Source organism: Electrophorus electricus, chromosome 8, assembly GCF_013358815.1.
Source record: "Electrophorus electricus isolate fEleEle1 chromosome 8, fEleEle1.pri, whole genome shotgun sequence".
In the NCBI taxonomy this organism is placed as follows: Eukaryota; Metazoa; Chordata; class Actinopteri; order Gymnotiformes; family Gymnotidae; genus Electrophorus; species Electrophorus electricus.
Genome location: NC_049542.1, coordinates 22,550,186 through 22,568,224, shown reverse-complemented (window position 1 = coordinate 22,568,224; position 18,039 = coordinate 22,550,186). Strand labels below are relative to the sequence as shown.

Genomic DNA, 18,039 nt, shown 5'->3' with positions numbered 1-18,039 from the left:
CTGGCAGTCTGATGGATGAGTTTTGGTTTGGGTTTACCTGTTTGACTGCACTGTACCAACTGTAAAGTTTGGTGGATAGATATTGCTGTGGGATTGTTTTTGAGGGGTTGGCCTAGGCACCTTAGTTTCAGTGAGGAAAAATCTTAATGTTTCAGCATACCAAGACATTTTGCACAATTGTATACTTCCGACTTTGTTTGAACAGTTTGGGGAAGACCCTTTTCTGTTCCAACATGACTGTGCCCCAGTCACAACGCAAAGTCCTTAAAGTCATGCTTGGGTGAGTTTGGTGTGAAAGAACTTGTCTTGTCTGCACAGAGCCCTGACCTCAACCCCATCAACAAACTTTGGGATGAAGTTGAATGGAGACTGCGAGCCCGGCCCTCTCCTCCAACATCAGTGTCCTCACAGGTGCTCTTCTGGATGAATGGGCAAACATTCCCACAGACACACTAATAAAATCTTGCTGAAAGCCTTCCCAGAAGAGGAGAAGCAGTTATAGCTGCCAAAGGGGGACCAACTCCACATTAATGCCTAAGGATTTAGAATGGGATTCCATAAAAGCTGCTGAAGGTGTAATGTGTAGGTGTCCCAATACTATTGTCCATATAGTGTGCCGCCTGTGGCTGGGCCAAAGTGAGATGAGCCAAATGTGTATCAGGTCAATAATAACTACTGCTAAAGCCACTGTGGAGGTTTTCAGGCTAAAAAAGTGGAACATTCCTGACTGGCCAAACTTAATCACCTAAGCTGAACCGCAGTGTACAAGCACTTCGCAGAAGAGATGACCAAAGGCATAAAGAAGTGAAATCATGTCAGGAAATGATTGTATTTTCAAGTATGGCATGGCAGAACAGCCATCGGGACAGACATCACCCAACATCTGGTCATGTCTGTGGGCTGCAGGCATAAGGCAGTCACAGACTGTAATTTTGCTCAGAATATATTCATTTTATTTAAGAGTCTAAAATCAACCATAGTAGTCATAGAGTTTACCTGTCACATGCTGGATAATGATAACAAACCTAGAGCTATGCACTGCCCAGTCAACACACTCAGTCACTATAAGAGCTAATATTGTATTTCAAGGATCCAACATCCTTAAAGTAGAACATTCAAAACAGCAAATGACTCCAGTTGTTAAACTGCAATGTTGAATTTCAGTTTTAGTTCTTCTGTGTTAAATCTTCATCCAAATCTTCATTGGTGCTTTTTGTATTCGAACTGCAAATACCAGCGGCTGGGAGATATCATCTTGTATGTGTGCAGATTGGCAAACACATCACTGGGCTTCATATAGTTGCTCTGTGCAGCTGCCGAAGTTTAAGCCAAGAGGCACTCACTATGTGCAGAGATGCCACCATGCTGTGATCACAATGAGCTGCAAATGCCACAGCTTAATGCATTCTGCATCTGTGCTACATACCAGCCTCCTCCACAACACTCAGCCTTCCCTGTCTCTGCTTCCTCTGCTTTCTCTCCCTCTCCTGGCATGTTCCTCCCCTGTTCTTAGATTGAATACACTTCTACATGGATTCTTTTGTTTCTGTAAAATTATAGAATATATTTAAACAAAGGTTGTTTGTTTAAGTAACAGCATGGTGTAAAGAGATGCTCGTTGCACTTAACAATTAAGAATTATTTGTTATTAGACAATTTTAAACGGGTCCTATCATAAATGCGTCTTAGGTTATGCAACTGAAAATATAGGTCTAGACTATCTCCTAAAAGTTTGAGTACACCTTTCAATATATATATATATATATATATATATATGTATGTCATAACATCTCCCAATCTTTTTCAAACTAACATTTGCTGAGATGTTCCAGTATTGCATAGCCACCGTGTTCCAGTGCTCCCCATGACCTGCCAAAGATAAAGAATATGTTTCCTGTAAATAGCACCCCCACTCCCCTCCAACCACCATCTGCTGCCTATTGTGCTGCTGTGGAACCTCTATGACAAATACAGCCAGTGATTAACTTGTGTGGAGACAGGTGCCAAAGTTACCTCACATCTCTGCAATATCCTCATCCGTGGATTTAACTAAAAACAAAGAAGCCAAAAACCCAAAAGTATATAAACCATACAAACCTATTGACTTTAAGCAACAACTAGCCAATCTAGTCAATCAAATGCAAAGTGCTTTTTTTATAGTATTCATTCAGCATTCATAAACCTGTTCATAAACCTGCATTGTAGTTTCAACCAAATCCTCAACAATTCTGAAGTAAATCAAACTCCACCAACTTAAAGTCTGTTCACAATAAACAACTTTTTGGCTTTTATGTGATTGTCCAAGTTGACGTGCCAGAGTTACAGGTAAGAGAAGCATGGAAATATCTGCAAAGGACACATTTTCCCAGAGTAATATGATTCCAATTTAAAAACAATTGTAGTTCTTTTGAAATTCCTCTCTTATTCTCAAATGTATACATTTACTTAGTCGAATACCCATAAACTTGGGAATTAGTTGAACTTAATTATTTTTATTTACTTTTTTATTTTTAAATCTTAATAAAGAAAGGAGTTTATGTTTTAACCAATCATTTCTTATCAATGAGTCACTAATGCAATGATGTGGAGGGCAGGAGGCTAGGTTACTCGTGCAATGAATTGGAAATCATCAAAAATCACCATAGTGAATTTAGGAACTAAGAAAACCATGTCTATTGGACTCACTGAAATGATACCTTCAAAACACTCTGTATATGAATGCACTTCAGGTCAGGGCCGAATCCGGATTTTTGATTAGGAGTCTATAAATAATGTATGGATGTTTTTTTATGACAAAATACTGATATTAATGCTGTCCCTTTGAAGTAAAGCAACATGTTTAAAATACCCTAATCTTCTTAGGTATAAATCCTGGTAGGTACTTACTCTAGGGATGATACAATCTAAACTCTTAAATAGTTTTGATAAATCATGGTGTTTTGAGTTCTGCATTAGTGTCAGGACATCTATGACTTTTACCTTTGGAACTGAATTTAGCAAGTCTGGTTTTGTAGACCAAAACAAGGAAAAGTTCATCAATGTCGACTGAGTAAAAAAAAAAAACCTTCTCCTTGTCCAAACTTCACCAAAGTGTCACTATGTGCCCAGGTGATACAGACGCCTGGAATTGAGGCTGCTATAACTGTACCCCCCTCCGCCAGCCCACAGGACTAATATTGTTAACCTAAATGAACTAGGTGTATGCATGCAGCTGAAATGAAGAGGAGAGGGGAGAGTTCCAAGCAAAGCTGCCATAAGTTTTTCCCCATGTTTTCCCCTTCTCGGGTAGCTCTGCAGGCAAGCTGGCTATAATTGGCTCACGGCGCTCGTTCACAGCTCTGTCAGTGTGATGTGCCAGTTTGCTGATGTGGGGAGACAGAGGTGCCGCTTCTGTGTCTCTTTGTGTTTGACTCTATGGGATCGGCTAAAGTGTTATCAGAGGACAGAGGTGTGGTGAGGAGGATTCTAAACCTGTGACTCACTTAACCATGTTCACACTCACACCGGGATTGGAGGGGTACTGTTTGTATCAGCTTTTTCTGGACCGGCTTTATGCAGATCAAATATAACTTGCGATTTCTAGCTTGTTATATTGCCCATCATAAAGCTGGCAGAAGGTCAGCTGCAAAGACATGGAACTGAGCATATAAAAAGACTAACTCAATATGTAAAATAATGTTTAATGATGTGCATCAACAGGTCCAGTAAAATTGAGGAGAGAGATAAAAAACAGACTTAAAAGCATAATTCACAACTATATGGCATATATACCATGTTTTGTCCTGACATTCTGAGCTCATTCACTGCCCTCCAAACAATGGAACTTTTTTTTAAGTGGGACAGCACACTATAAGATGAAATAATCCTCTTTAAAGAGATCTGCTGAAGTTATAATAATTTTTTGCAGATGGCAGCCATATCTCCAGCATGCCACATATTTAAAGGTCATCTGTGGTTTTACAAGAGATGGTAATGGCACTGCAGTATTGGGTTGAATTGGCCGATCTGTCACAGAGAGCTTTGTTTATGGGCACTTGGCGGCCCCCCTCCCGACCAGCCCATGCACAGACCTCATTCCCGTGGCCGTAAAACCCACAATTGCTCCGATTCATCACGGAATTAGTAGGAATGTGACAGCAGCCGCTGAGCCATCCTCCACTGGTCCAGGTACAGCTGTTGAGGGCTGCATGTAGAGGTCTGCTGCTGCACTGGGACAGTGGGGTGCAAGCAGAGTTAAAGTGAGATGAGCAAAATGAGGAGCCATTTGCACTGCAGGACTTCCACCAATTGCCCACATAACTGCAGTGAGAGTTCAGTCATATTACACCTTTGGTGTGTCTTGCTGATATCAGTACTTGTGGATGCCTAATTGAAGCACAGGCCTATTAGTCCATGTGTCAGCATACTAACCTCTGCTCTTAAAACACAGGTTTATAGCAGACTTCCAGAGCATATTGCCAACTCTCTTCCAGTCTATATTCCTTTGATTTCAAAATACTTTATTTAACCAACAGTTATAAAAGAGTGGGAACTGGCTAAGTGGTTCCAAATAAAATCAGGTTCACCAATTAAACAGCAAAGCATCTGCTTGACTAATCGGTACTAAATTTCTATGCACATCCTTTTTTTTCTTTTATATAGATAAACGCTGTACAATTATTCTGTTTTATGTGATCACAGTAGCTGAGTTTGTTATTAATTACATAATAGGTTCAAATAGATGACCATCGCAATTCATATCATGGTCATTTCAGTATATACAAGGTTAGGATTTAAAGTCATAGTTTGAGGAAGAGCCTGTGTTTAACTATCATGGCCTGCTTCACACAGATAGGGCTGAGTAGCTGACTGAGGTCATTTCTCTCTCTCTCTCTCTCTTTCTCTCTCTCTCACCTGAGCAAGACTGCCCTTGGTGAGAGCACTCAAGGCGTAATTTCCTTGCGTTTTCTCATCTTTATCTTTAGCGGATTCTCTCTGACTCAGAGAGCGAGAGAGAGAGAGAGAGAGAGAGAGAGAGAGAGAGAGAGAGAGAGAGAGAGAGAGAGAGAGAGAGAGAGAGAGAGAGAGAGAGAGAGGACATGTCAGACATATATCCAGCAATGTAATCTTCACTTGGGCCAGTTCATTTAAATGAGTTCCTCTTTCAGGTTCAGAACTGCTTTCTCTTTCACATACACAGAAAGGTCAGGCAGAGTGCAGGTCCTTAAACATAACTGGACACCATATTAGTGGTCTTGGGGGCAGGTATTAATGGTTAAAGGAGATCTTTAATATTTATCATATGTTTATACTAAAAACAAAAGAAAACATGTACTATATACAAACAGGTATGTGGCATGTATTAACTAAATTAAAATCAGAGTCTAATTCAGAGGCTAATATTCAGAGTCTAATTCAGAAAAAAGAACTGCAATATTGAACCAAATAAATACAAAACTGTACATATGAAACATAAAAGTAAATTAAACAAACCAACAACAACAACAAACAAACAAACAAACAAACAAACACATACACACCAAAAAAAACCAAACAATAAACATGTTTATGATGTGGATGATCCTGAGTGAGGTTTTAGACTCTGAGAAATTATGGGAAATTGGGGAAATGTTTGGTTCGTATTTTTACATATTTAGATTTTAATCTATTCGAAACATAATCTTAAATAGTTTAAAACCAGTAGTAGCCCACATATCCTAATAGAAATATCAAACTGTCGTTTTGTTGTCGTTGTTGTTGTGGCTGTTGCTAGTCTAAAAAGCTTGGCGTGCATGTGTGCTTGAGAGTCATTTAACAAAAAAAAAAAAAAAGGTAAACTATTGGTTGGCTGACCTGACACAAGTGAGGTGCTTCATCGTGAATGTGCATGCAGACAGAAGCGGAGGAGCTCTCCCCGCTGGACGACTCGTCTTGCGGCCTGATTAAAGCTGCACAATGAAAGGCAACACATGCATTCAGCGGATGAAACAGTTTTGTCACAAAATGGAGACAATGGCGCCCTCTCTCCCCGTTCTCGCCTATCATTCGAGTAGCGGCCCCGCAGCGGTGAGGCAACGCGACTGATCTACAGCACCGGCCGTCTGTCGGGAGGAGCGAGAGGACGGGAGGGGGAGTTAAGCTCTGAGCATTAGGATGTCCTGGACCACAGACAGTTGGCAACTCAGCGTATGCGTGAAGCTTCTGCTGGGTGCTGGTGGCTGACAGACAGGCAGAGCCCATCACACTCGCATCTGAACTGTCCACGATAAGGCTTCATTACCATACGTTTATTTCCGTCTATAGAAGAGGCTGACTGAAAACAAAGGCCAGTTGATTATTTTTCGCTTGATCATTGTACCATTCGAGGCATTCACTCGAACACAGAGCGTAACAATGGGCACTCCCGCAGGAGCGCGGGAAATGATCAGTACAGGTGAGCGCAGCTCCAGACACTGACCGCAGATCCGCGTGTCCAGGCGTGACAACATGCCTGTGGGACTACGGGTGGCACCGGTCGATACGCTCGGTCTGAGTCTGTCAAGGGTGCCCACTCAAACGGCTACTGTCTCCTGAACAGTACCCCCCCCCCCCCCCCCCCCCCCTCGCCGTAATTAAATAGTATCAACTTTATCACATGTTGAAAAATATCCGGCTAGTTTTGCCATTGTTTCACATATTACTTGAGTTCTGGTGGGGATCTGGTGATGCTGTACAGGCCTATTTTACGTGACTGGATTTTTTTTTTTGTTGTTCTGAGGGGCACGAGACACCACCGGGGATTAAACGTTAGTGTTATTCAACAATAATGAAGGGAATGTAAAGAAAAAAAAAGACATTTATTTTAATCAACAAGATTGCTATGCTTAATAGTACGTAAAGCATACAAGAAGCTTTTTTCCCCCTAAGAGGATTAAATTGCTTGGAAATTGGCACTGAATAGAACAATAGCAGCACAAGTAAGAGGGACAGGACACAGGATTACATGCAGCTTTCTTCTTCCTGGTGTGATTTTTAAAAGACAGTTTTACCTTTTTGTCTGCACTTCAATGCGAAGCGGGAGGTTAAGATTAAAATAATGTACTTTTTCTTCAAAGCCGATTATCCTGAAACAGAGCCAACTATGTTATTTTCCCTTTCAAAAATACTGAGGGGCGAAATGTGAAATAAGATTTTGTGTCATTAGAATTTCTCAACGTTTAATGTTTCAAAAAAATATTTTCATAAACTATTATAGGAATTTTCCAGTGTTTATTACTATGATGGGTGAGGGGTTCGTTCTTAAATTTCAACAAATAGCCTAATTATATGTCTGTACTCTGCGTGTTAAATTGAAATACGTATTAATTAAAATACAGACATTGGATTTATGGTATTTTATTACAGCAAGTAGTGCGGCTCGTTTATTACAAAGGAGATGCTTTGTTAAAATTTTACGTAGAAAAATAGGCATTCATCTTTTTAAAAGTACAGTAGGCAATGCTCTAAAAGTTCTTCCCATTTTCTTGCTCTTGGAGCTAGATTGCCATCTGGTGGCCAAATTATATTACGAACTAAAAAAAAAACAAAAAAAAACAATAATTAAAGAGAATTAATTTAAGACAAATTGGTTTAAGACAAATGAAAAATACCTTCGATCGGCTATGGTTGAATTTAGGCTGGTATAAACGGCTTTTAAGGGGACCAGCTCAAACAGTTACATTGCACTGTAAAGGAAAACGTGTTCAAAACGTATTGGTTTAGTAAATACAGCTAGTGGATAGATCCAAATGTACTGTTTGAATCGTTTTATAGATATGCTTTATGGGTGTGGATAGAGTTGACTATAGCAGCCTATGCTGAAGCTCACTGAAAGCTCATCATTAACAGGACATTTTGGTTTTGAAAAATGTTTAAATTTAACACATGAAAAAAAAGGTGATTTTAAAACCAGTCTGAATTTTAAAAGGGAACTAAAACAAGAGTATGTTAAACTGGACCCCTTATGCACATCCCAATGTGATTTTGTCAGGCTGTCTTTGCTGTAGATTTGTATGAGGGTCTCTAGTGGACTACAGTGGCAATGCTCTGTTCATAACGACACATTTCTAAGATACTAATCTCTCACAAGTGCAGGTGTACTTTACACTGCATTAATTAGATCCGAATATAAGCACGTTTCTATCTATCATAAGCAGTTAAGAAACAAATTAGGAATCTCTAGTAAAATGTTTTACATAAGACATATGGACAAATACTATTTCAGGTATGAAAAAATCTCTAATTGCCAGTTTATAATCAACCAATAAAAAACAATAAATAAACAAGTATACTACCTCTATCAGTTTTTCATAACATGTCAGAGATTTTCTTAAAAAAAAAACCCCCCCAAAAAACCAGTCAGCTACTTATGAGGATTCTTTCAAATGTGAAATGTGGTTTATTTAATTCATTATAACTTGTGTGACAACACAAGGATGAGCAGTCGGATTGAAGGCACTGACTTAAGTATCACAATAAAATCAACAAAAATCCAAGCATTGCAGATAAAAGATATTTATTACTCGGTTTGCTTCGAGTCTTTGTTATATACACATTTTCAATATCCTAAAACATATCAAAACAAAGCAGACATAATTAAGCATTAGCTACAGATTATAAATAATCCACAAATGCATGTATTGATAACTGTGAACCATGTCATCATAATAATAATAGTAATAATACTTTGACATTAAGGATTATAAATGCTCCCTTTTTGATTCACTTTGATACTGGCAATTCCAAGAAAACAGAAATATTCCAACATCAACTCCTTAGTTCAAGTCATATGGGCTGACCACGCTTTAGCACCAATTTTACCAAAGGGAACAAGACCACACCTTAGTCAAACTTGTCTGCTCCAGCATGAGGCCATGTACATGTGGTCACCCACTGCTCAGAAACATTTAGGTAGCTTCTTTGAAGAATGTTTTTTGGAAAATGGGGAATGAATCATCAATCTGCAGTTATGCACCAATGAAAACCTTTCTTAATCTTTTTACTTAGCATTAAAGTCTAACGCATATCAGACTGCTGGGCTTTGTGCTGTGCACATGTGTTTAATGACATTCAGTCTACATTTGCAGAATACATCAATAATGCAGTACAAACAGTGTAGAGTATGGATGACATTTGAAGTTGTTGCTTTTTCTTACAGAGTTGTTTCTTGCAAATGGCTGATGAGACAAACAGTCAATTATACACTAAAAAGATTTTAAACAGGCTAGCATCCTCCACTTATACACTTTTTTGCAATATTGCTTTATGTATTAATAAAAATAATAAGTGCTGAAGCTGAGTAAATTGTCACTGCAAGGTAAAGCGACTTTAAACTGTCAGAAATATTAAGACCACCCAGGAACCCTTCTTCCTCTAAGCTGATCAACCCTAGTACCCTTTTATCCTGCTAGAGACAAATACTTTCAACATTCAGTGGTGCCTGCTTAGGGCTTGGCCTGACAGAAAACAAAGCCAATCAGAAATAGGACAATTTGTGCAAAAATACTTTTCTCATGGAATGACTTAACATTCTGAAGTGCTTCTCCTCCAAACTGCAATATTATTGGTTCATATCTCTGACTATACCATCACACGCATGCATGCTTCTTCATTAATATGTTATACCAGTGATTCTGAGGAAGTAAATATTCAAGAAGACATATAAACATTATGTACAATGTCTAAATAATTAACTTGGAATGTGTGTACATTAAAGTTTATTCCTATTTTATGGTAAAAAATGAATGCAAAAAGGGGGAAATTGCAGCATATTTAACAGCAGTTAACACAAATATACAGCAGAAAACATTCAGCAACTTTGCACATTTCATTCTTAATGTCCTGACCCTCAGCCACTAGGGGCAGTGGTATGTATTCACAAATCAGTCACAGACGACGAGCAATAGAGACAGAGAGAGCGAGCGAGTGAGCGAGCGAGCGAGAGAGAGAGAGCAATGACTTATGTGACTGAGCATCTGCTTTTGTCAAAGTACAAACTAATCAAATTGCTAAATCCATTTAGAGTAGCATTGCTTTACAGCAGTCTGCTTTGTTTACCATGCTTGTATGCCCTTCATAACCCATTAGCTTGTACATACTGTCACAAGGCAGACATGTCTATAGCTACACATGGCACCACATGCACGTGAACAAGTTCAGAGGAGTCTGGAATGCTTAATAAAGGAGCCCGTCTACTCCAGAGTCTGCTATTAGAATGCCAACTCTGACGAACCTAAAATAAAACTGCAGAAGGCTACTGTCTGAAGGAGAGATGGTAAGTAAGAGATTCATTTAGTTTCCATACAGACTGAAGCAGAGGTACAGTTGATCTATTAAAACCCTGCAGTTAGTCACCTAAGAAGTCTGACCCTCAACAGTTAGAAAGCACCACTGAACCACCCACAGTGAAGGAAAAGACAGTGCTCAGTTTATACAATCAGAAGTGGTATTTGAGGTGAATCTGGATCAGATACAATCAGATAAGTACATCACAGGACTAATTAACAGCTTGTTGAGCATGTAATATCTTTTTCTGCAGACATTTAAATCCAGGATTGTTTGGCTAACTCATTTACTGAAAATCTTTGGCTAAGACACAAACATCTCTCATTAGAGCTAATCATATCAGCTTGATGTGCGAGCTGTCATCTTTCCCTGCCTACCTGTGAAACTCCTGAGCTGAGAGCATGTGAGGACAAGACAAGCAGAGTGTAGACACACTACAGCTGGCCAGCAGACCCCTGGGTCACATGGGGAGAGAGGGTCCATATAATGTACACCTCTCTTCTAAACTTCAGCAGCCACAGCAAGGGGTAGAGCAGCGATCGACTGGAGCACTGCTCCAGACTGAAACAGCAGTAACACATTATGCAAGGCAGAAAAACCTAGATGGTTTTCAATGGTGTCTCGTTGCTTAACAGACAATCCGTTTCACCTTATGCATGTAGGTTGACAATCAGTGCATGCATGTTTATATGTGTTTATAAATGTGTAGCATTAATTGATGCGTTACAAAAAGACAACAGCTATAATGAAAGAAAGTGGACATCAACAGGTCCAAAGCTGTTCCAAATTCTGAAAACATAACCCAATGACTGAGGTACATTTTCCCAACCCACATGCAATCAGACTTTGTTGTATGTAATGGAAGTGAGCGGAGGTGACAGCGGAGGCTGGAAGAGGGTAGCTGACGACCATGGCAAGACCCGGTGCAGCAGGCTGCCATAGTGGAGGGGACAGAGGTGCTGTACACCAGCCACATCATCTCTGGGTCTCCAGGCAGGAAAATGGCTCTGAAAACAGGGGAGGTAGAAACTCTTCCTCGTAAGTTTGTTGCCCTAATTATAAATACATTCCCTGTTCACAGGTGACAACTCTGTGAATATCTGGAGAAGAGTGTGCACAGATCATTCACTTGTGTGGTTTACTGCAGTGCGCTGGAGTCCACCCACTGTAACACCACATCCTCCTGATGTGCTCTCACTTCCACACATGCGAGCCAAGCATATGATTGGTGCCAGGATCCGCCGTCCCTCCCATGGGCTGCCCGTATCCCATCATGCCGTTGGCTCCATAAAAGTTCATACCCGCCATGTGTTGAGTCATCTGAGAGGGGACACAGGAAGGTACAACCTCATTATGGTAAGTAATTTCCATCTAAAGTCGACACACAACTACCTTAAAAACAATGGTGACCTCACTGTCTGCATGCTATATTTCAGTACAAGGTGTGCACTATGTAGTGGTAATCAGCAGGACTGCTCTCACCTGTGTGATATTCCATTGCATTTGCTGGGCCTGTTGTACTCCATAGGGCTGCTGAGGTAGGGCCCCCATGCCCCCCATCATGCCCCCCTGCAACCCCATCATGCCCCCCGGTACCCCTGCCATGTATGGAGCGGGGGCCACTGCCGGCTGTGCCATCACTCCCGCCTGCCCCAGCATGGTCATCTGTGGGGCCATCACAGTCCCCATCATGCCCTGCTGGGCGGCCAGAGCCTGGTATTGGCCGTATCCAGGTGCAGGGGCATAGCCCATAGGAGTTGCTCCCACGTACAGTCCAGCTGCAGATCACACACACACAGGCACCCACATATATATACACACCGACACAATTGCTGTGAAGTACACCGCACAGGTGATATCCTCTGTCCAACGGACCTGTTTTTTTGTGTTTTTGATTTTGATGACCTCAACATATTTTAATACAGTACACTGTGTCTGTGTGTGTGATTTATATATATATATATATATATCTATATATATATATATATATATATATATATATATATATATATATATATATATATATATATATATGAAATTGCAGAGTAGTACACAAGGTTTAAAATGATGCAGTACTACACAACTACTGAGAAAGGCAAGGCAGGGAGGCATATTGTACTTTTCTTTAACAGCTGTCTATTCAGCATTTTGGCTGAATACGTCATTCTAGATAAAGGTAAAATGCTCATTCTAACTTACCGTGAGCAGCTATATTTGTCTGCGGTGTTACACTACTGTACAGGGACAGGATGGAGTCTTTCGACAACTTCTTGCTGCTTTCCTCATTTTTGGTGGGTGGGTCCAGAAAGAGGCTGAGGTTCTCTGGCACTGATGCTGCCACGCGCCCTTTTGGCATGGAGCTGGAGGAGGAACCAGAGGAGGAGCCTGACCCAGAGCCAGGCTACAGCAGGAAAACAGAATGCCATTATTCCACATTATACTACATCAGCTTCTTCCTGTATCATTTAATGAAGTCTTCTTACAAGGTAAAACCTTGGGGAAGTGCCTCAAGGCCAGCTGCTGGCCATTAAGTTAAGAAAGCAGAATTCTTACTGTGTTCCGGGCAGAAGTCGAGCTAGCAGCCTGCAGGGAGCTGAACAAATCCAATGCAGGGCTCTGCTCAGGGGTGGCCTTCCCACTGGCTACAGCAGCCAGAGGAGCAGGGGCATCTGCCAATGACATTTAGATTCACACTTGGCCAGCTACCTGTAGCCACAACTGTAAAAACTGGTCATGCTGCTGCTTTTTTGCATGGGATGAATATGGGTGAATGTCAGGATGTTACCTAGTCCTAAAAGGTCATTTACTGACTGGGACTGTTTCTTTGGGCTGTTCTTGAATTGCTGAGGCTCCTCCCTCTTCTATAAGACAAAGAGACATGTTAGGTCAACGCATAATCCCCATTGAACAGCATGTTTGATATGTTTTTCCACAAAAAAACTAACCAGCTTCATTTTCTCAAAAACAACAGGCGCCTCTTTTGTTACAGTCTCCCCCTTCTCCTTCTGTAATTGATAGAGGAGATAGCCCTTAATATTTTAAAATAACATTCAGAAAAAGGTGTGTTTTTTCCCTTTCTCTGATGATGGCAACAAACTCACTCTGAAAGCCTGGATGTCAATGCACTTGTCCATGTATTTTTTCTTTTCATACTTGTCCCGGATAAAGCCCTCAGCCGATCTACGCAAAAGCATTTAAAGAAAATAGCAGCACTAAAAAAACAAGGGTTGGGCTGTGTGTTTCAGCAAGGGAGAGTAAAGAACCATTGGAGAAGGATACTGGTCTGTCTCTGGCCTCTGGAAGCACTCTGGTAAAAAGGCCTCATAAAGACGCCTTGCCTTGGCATTGCCCATTTCCTGCACGCTCTAAACACAGACAAAATCATTCTAGAACATCCACAAATTAGCATGTTCTTCAAATTTGATTCTAAATATTTAAAGGAAGAAATGACACAAAAAAGGTCCCATGTTGCCCAACACTGTCGGAACACCCACATCTACAGTTGTACTCATAAGTTTACATACCCTGGCAGAATTTGTGATTTTTTGATGTTTTTTAATAATTATAATGAGAATAATAATGAGAATACAACAACTTTTCTTTCATTCATGTTTAGTGGTTGGGTCAAGCCATTTATTATCAAACAACTGTTTTTGCCCTTTTTAAAATCGCCCTTTTTAAAAGTTGTTGTATTATCATTATTATTTTCTGAAAAACTATCAAAAAAAATCACAAATTCTGCCAGGGTGTGTACATTTATGAACACAACTGTAGTTCAAGCCCAACACAAATATATAAAGACCTGAATTTGTTCCTGGGTCCATTCATCCAGGTTGACGGATTTGACCCGGGATATGTGTACACCAAGATTCCGGTGGATTCCTGCACAACGGATACAGATGAAGATTCCCAAATTCCAGGATGCCCATCTGGGGCCTAAGAAAGGGTTAAGGGTAGAAGAGGGTGCACAAGAAAAGATAAATGAGACAAAAATAAAGTGATAAAGGGATTCTTTCTGTTCACAGGCAATGCAAGATAACTCGCACTCAGATGATTCTACCACTCAAAAGGGAGAATGTTCCATCAGAGTGTTTTTACAAACAGGAAGACAAGAGTAACACTTTAAAATAATATCGGTAGCCTGGGTTGGTTTGGTTGATTGATTAGTTGATAGTAGTGCTTTGTTGTACACCCCAGCATATTGGCATGTACGGAGAACATAGTGAGAAAGCCTGACAAATGCAGGAGAGGGGAAGACTGTTTGGATTGTTTAGCACGTGCTCAACTCCTCCTCTCACATGACAGTATACATGACACAGTGAGCTGAATGACTTCACAGGCTTGTGAGCCATCATGCTCTACTCTCTCCCTACATTACTTCATCCAGCCCACGCCAGAGTGAGCCGTGAGTCAGACAGGAGCCCGCAGGTTTGCGTAGGCCATACAGAGCGCATCTGTCTACCGAAGGGTTTCTGCGGACACTAGCTGAAAGAATAATGATCAGTATTCCCCCTTCTTTTTCTTTGGCCCTCATGAGACATGTTATGTAAATCCGCTCTACCAAGAAGTGAGAGGTCTTCACGGTGAATTGCCTTTTCTGAGAAGGGTCTAATAAACTCTTAGACCATGATGGTGCAGTAACAATAGTGTCCATTAGGTGGCACCCCTATCTTATGTTCTGCTTTGACAGAAAGAGCATAGTGCTCTGCCTCATAATGGGTGATGTCACAAAGTACTGTTGTGGCAACATTTCTGTTGGTCCCTGCAGCATGTGCCAAGCACATTGGGTCTGCATAACGAGTAGTGATTACTTCATTTCAGAACTGAAACTTGTACAATACAAACTGGAAATACACATTTAAATACTAATTAAACTGATTCAGATCCTCTTTTCTCTTACAAAACAAAAAAAAACTCAATTTATTCCTAAGCAAAATGACAACCATACAGGTTTTGTTTCATATTTAAAATCAGCCATGCATGCACTCAACACCCATGGTATAAGTGTCTTTAGTTTCTCAGTGTGAAGAGTTACTGACAAATATAGTACAAGTCTACAACATGCTAAACTAAGCAGGCTGAGTCCATGAACACCTGCTGTTTTCTACTTGTGTACTGTGACAATGGCTGGTTGCTGTAGCTTAACCTTCTGCCTGCATGGCCTTTTTGGTCGTTTTCAGATCTTTGATCATGCTGTTAACACGAGATGGTGGAGATTATTTCCAATGGAACAGTGTATTTCCAATGCGTTTCACACGGCTGGCAAAGTTCAGCCCCAGAGAGACCTGACAGGCTGTTACTGTACTCCTCTCTTGATCCCGTTCCTTTTCCCCCTGCACTTCTCCATCTCTGACCCCTGCCTGCCTGTGTGGCCTTACCGAACCATGTCAGCTGGCTGGGAGATGATGGCACACCTAGCAGCCATTGCGAGGTCACGTGTTAGTTAGATCGGAGGAAGGCTGACTGCGGCAGGCGGATGTGTGACAGACTGCATGAGCTTCTGATCACCTCCTACGCTGGAGCCCGGGCAGCTTCCAAGCGGACTCTCTTGCTGGAGTCCAGCAGCTCCCAGGCTGACTCATGTGCTTCTGTGCTGCTGAACTCCAGCCCTCCACAGAGCTCTGCCACAGGACTCAACATGCCATGCTAATTAGCAACATGTGGACTCTATTAGTGAAAATGCCAGTAATAGCATAGCGTTAGGAATCCAGCACCTTTGGGAACATGTTTTCCCCTCAGCTTCATGACAAAAAGTAGATTCTAAACTTAGAATTTTCAATAGGCCACCAGGAATAACTGCAGCTGACAGGGGTGGGGTTTGGTGCTGCAACCGCAGACTTTCAAATATTACTAATAGTAATAAGAATACTACTACTACTACTACTAAGAAGAAGAAGAAGAAGAAGAAGAAGAAGAACAAGAAGAAGAACAAGAAGAAGAAGAACAACAACAACGTTTAATTTATATAGTTTCACAAACCCAAGCATACTTTACATTGAAGGGAAACCCCCCCAAAAAAAAACAAAAACAAGGAAGGATAAAGAGCAGCAAAGAGGAAATATTCCCAGTTCATATTTAAAAGGAAGACAGGAGAACAGTTATGGAGAGATTGTGACAGTTTCAAAGTTTAGGAATAGCAGCACTGAAGGATCTGCCACCCATGGTGGTCAGTCGAATTTGTGGAACAGTAAGAAGACCAGAGCTGCAGGATCAAAGGGTGTGAAAGCGACAGTACGAATAAGCTCACAGACACAGGTAGGAGTAAGATCACAAAGAGCTTTGAAGGTTGGAAGGATTTTGGTACTTTATCCAGGAGATAATGGGGAGCTGGTGCAGCTTCTGAAGGATGACGGTGATGTGTGCAGTACGCTTGGTAGATGTAAAGACTATCTGCTGAGTGTTGGATGTACTGAAGACAATTGATCAATTTAGCAGGAAGACCATTAAAAAAAAAAAGACTTTTTTTTATTATTGCTGAGCAGTGTGAAAGTGTGCATTGTTGTGCAGATGATAAGATGCAGTTTTGGTGAGTGATTTGATATGAGTCTCAAAAAGTGAGTCGGAGAGACAATCCAGGTTTTTGAAGACTTGTGCTCACCTGATAGTAATAACACCTTCAACATCATCAATGAGGTTTCAGAAACAGAAAAGTAGCAATTTGGTCCCTATTAGTAAAACTTCAGAACTGAGTTTCTAGTAGTTATTGTGCAGACAGAGTTTTAAATCTGTAACACATGAGCTCAAATCCTAGGCAGAAGCTGTCAGGGAAGTAGTACTATTATAAATCTGAACGACATCAGCATAGCAGTGAAATTTAAGGCCATAATTATGAATATCTGGCCTAGAGGAGAAATATAGAAAATGAAAAGAAAAGGTCCAAAGACAAATCACTGGAGCACTCCTTGAACAACAGGGGCAATTGTCAATCTGTCAGATTCATCGCAGGTTGAGTCCCAGGAGTCAGTATCAACACATCGCCGATCTACCAATTGCTATGTGCAAAATGAAGACAACTGGGTGGAACCTCATATTGATAACTTCTGATTTGACTTCTGATTTGACTTCTGTTTTGGGCTGAGCTTAGGTAACATTTTTGGATAACAATTCAGGGTTGTCAGCAGACTGTACAGTCACACGTGTTTTTTTTTTTGTGTGTGTTGGTTGCTCAAAGCGGTGTCTACTTGGACTGAGGTTAGCCAGTGCGCTCACCTACATTGTGTATCACATAGGTTAGTGTGCTATGTCTAGACACCCTAGGTAAGAGGGCAGGTGCCACCCCTTTATTTTTTGTTTCGTTTAGCATAGCATAGTCAGGTAGTTATTTTTATTTTATTACAACAGGACTAGATCAGTGAGCTATATTACAGACTACGTTAGTGTGATGTTTATTCTTTTCTTTGCATAGGTACTGTCCGAGTTCTCTTTTCTGGCTAGCACCTTTGTTGGGTTTCATTTGTTTTTATATATCATGTTGAGTTGTGGTGTTGTATATTGGGTATGGGATACTTTCCAGTGTTTTCCATCCGTACGGGTGTGCTGGTTTCCAGCTAGTGTACTAGTTGTTCACTTCCTCACCTAGACCAGAACCTACAGGTGGGCATGTAACAATGAGCACAAACAATTAAGAGCTGTCAGTAATACTAAATGCCATGTGAAATCATTAGCAAATCTTAAGAGTAAGAGTACAAAACCTGCAAAACCTGGGAACTTTGGATCTTTCCACATAGTGCAGTTATCTTGAGCAATTAAGTAAACATG

The 18,039-nt window shown here is 40.8% G+C and overlaps 1 protein-coding gene across 3 annotated transcripts in view; it reads right to left on the bottom strand.

Annotated features, from left to right (window-relative positions):
- Positions 1 to 8,495: 8,495 nt before the first annotated feature.
- The window catches only part of smap2 (small ArfGAP2), a 13,876-nt gene continuing 4,332 nt past the window's right edge, over positions 8,496 to 18,039 (bottom strand). For 2 of the 3 annotated variants that reach the window (XM_027010137.2, XM_027010138.2), the window contains 9 exons: positions 14,084 to 14,217; positions 13,561 to 13,646; positions 13,383 to 13,461; positions 13,227 to 13,286; positions 13,067 to 13,142; positions 12,835 to 12,950; positions 12,481 to 12,682; positions 11,764 to 12,059; positions 8,496 to 11,601 (listed from right to left, as the gene is read on the bottom strand). In XM_027010137.2, coding sequence (XP_026865938.2) covers positions 11,476 to 11,601; positions 11,764 to 12,059; positions 12,481 to 12,682; positions 12,835 to 12,950; positions 13,067 to 13,142; positions 13,227 to 13,286; positions 13,383 to 13,461; positions 13,561 to 13,646; positions 14,084 to 14,217 — 1,175 coding nt within the window. In that variant the 3' untranslated portion in view covers positions 8,496 to 11,475. The remainder of the gene's footprint in view (positions 11,602 to 11,763; positions 12,060 to 12,480; positions 12,683 to 12,834; positions 12,951 to 13,066; positions 13,143 to 13,226; positions 13,287 to 13,382; positions 13,462 to 13,560; positions 13,647 to 14,083; positions 14,218 to 18,039) is intronic. The other variant, XR_003410636.2, reaches the window with a different exon arrangement.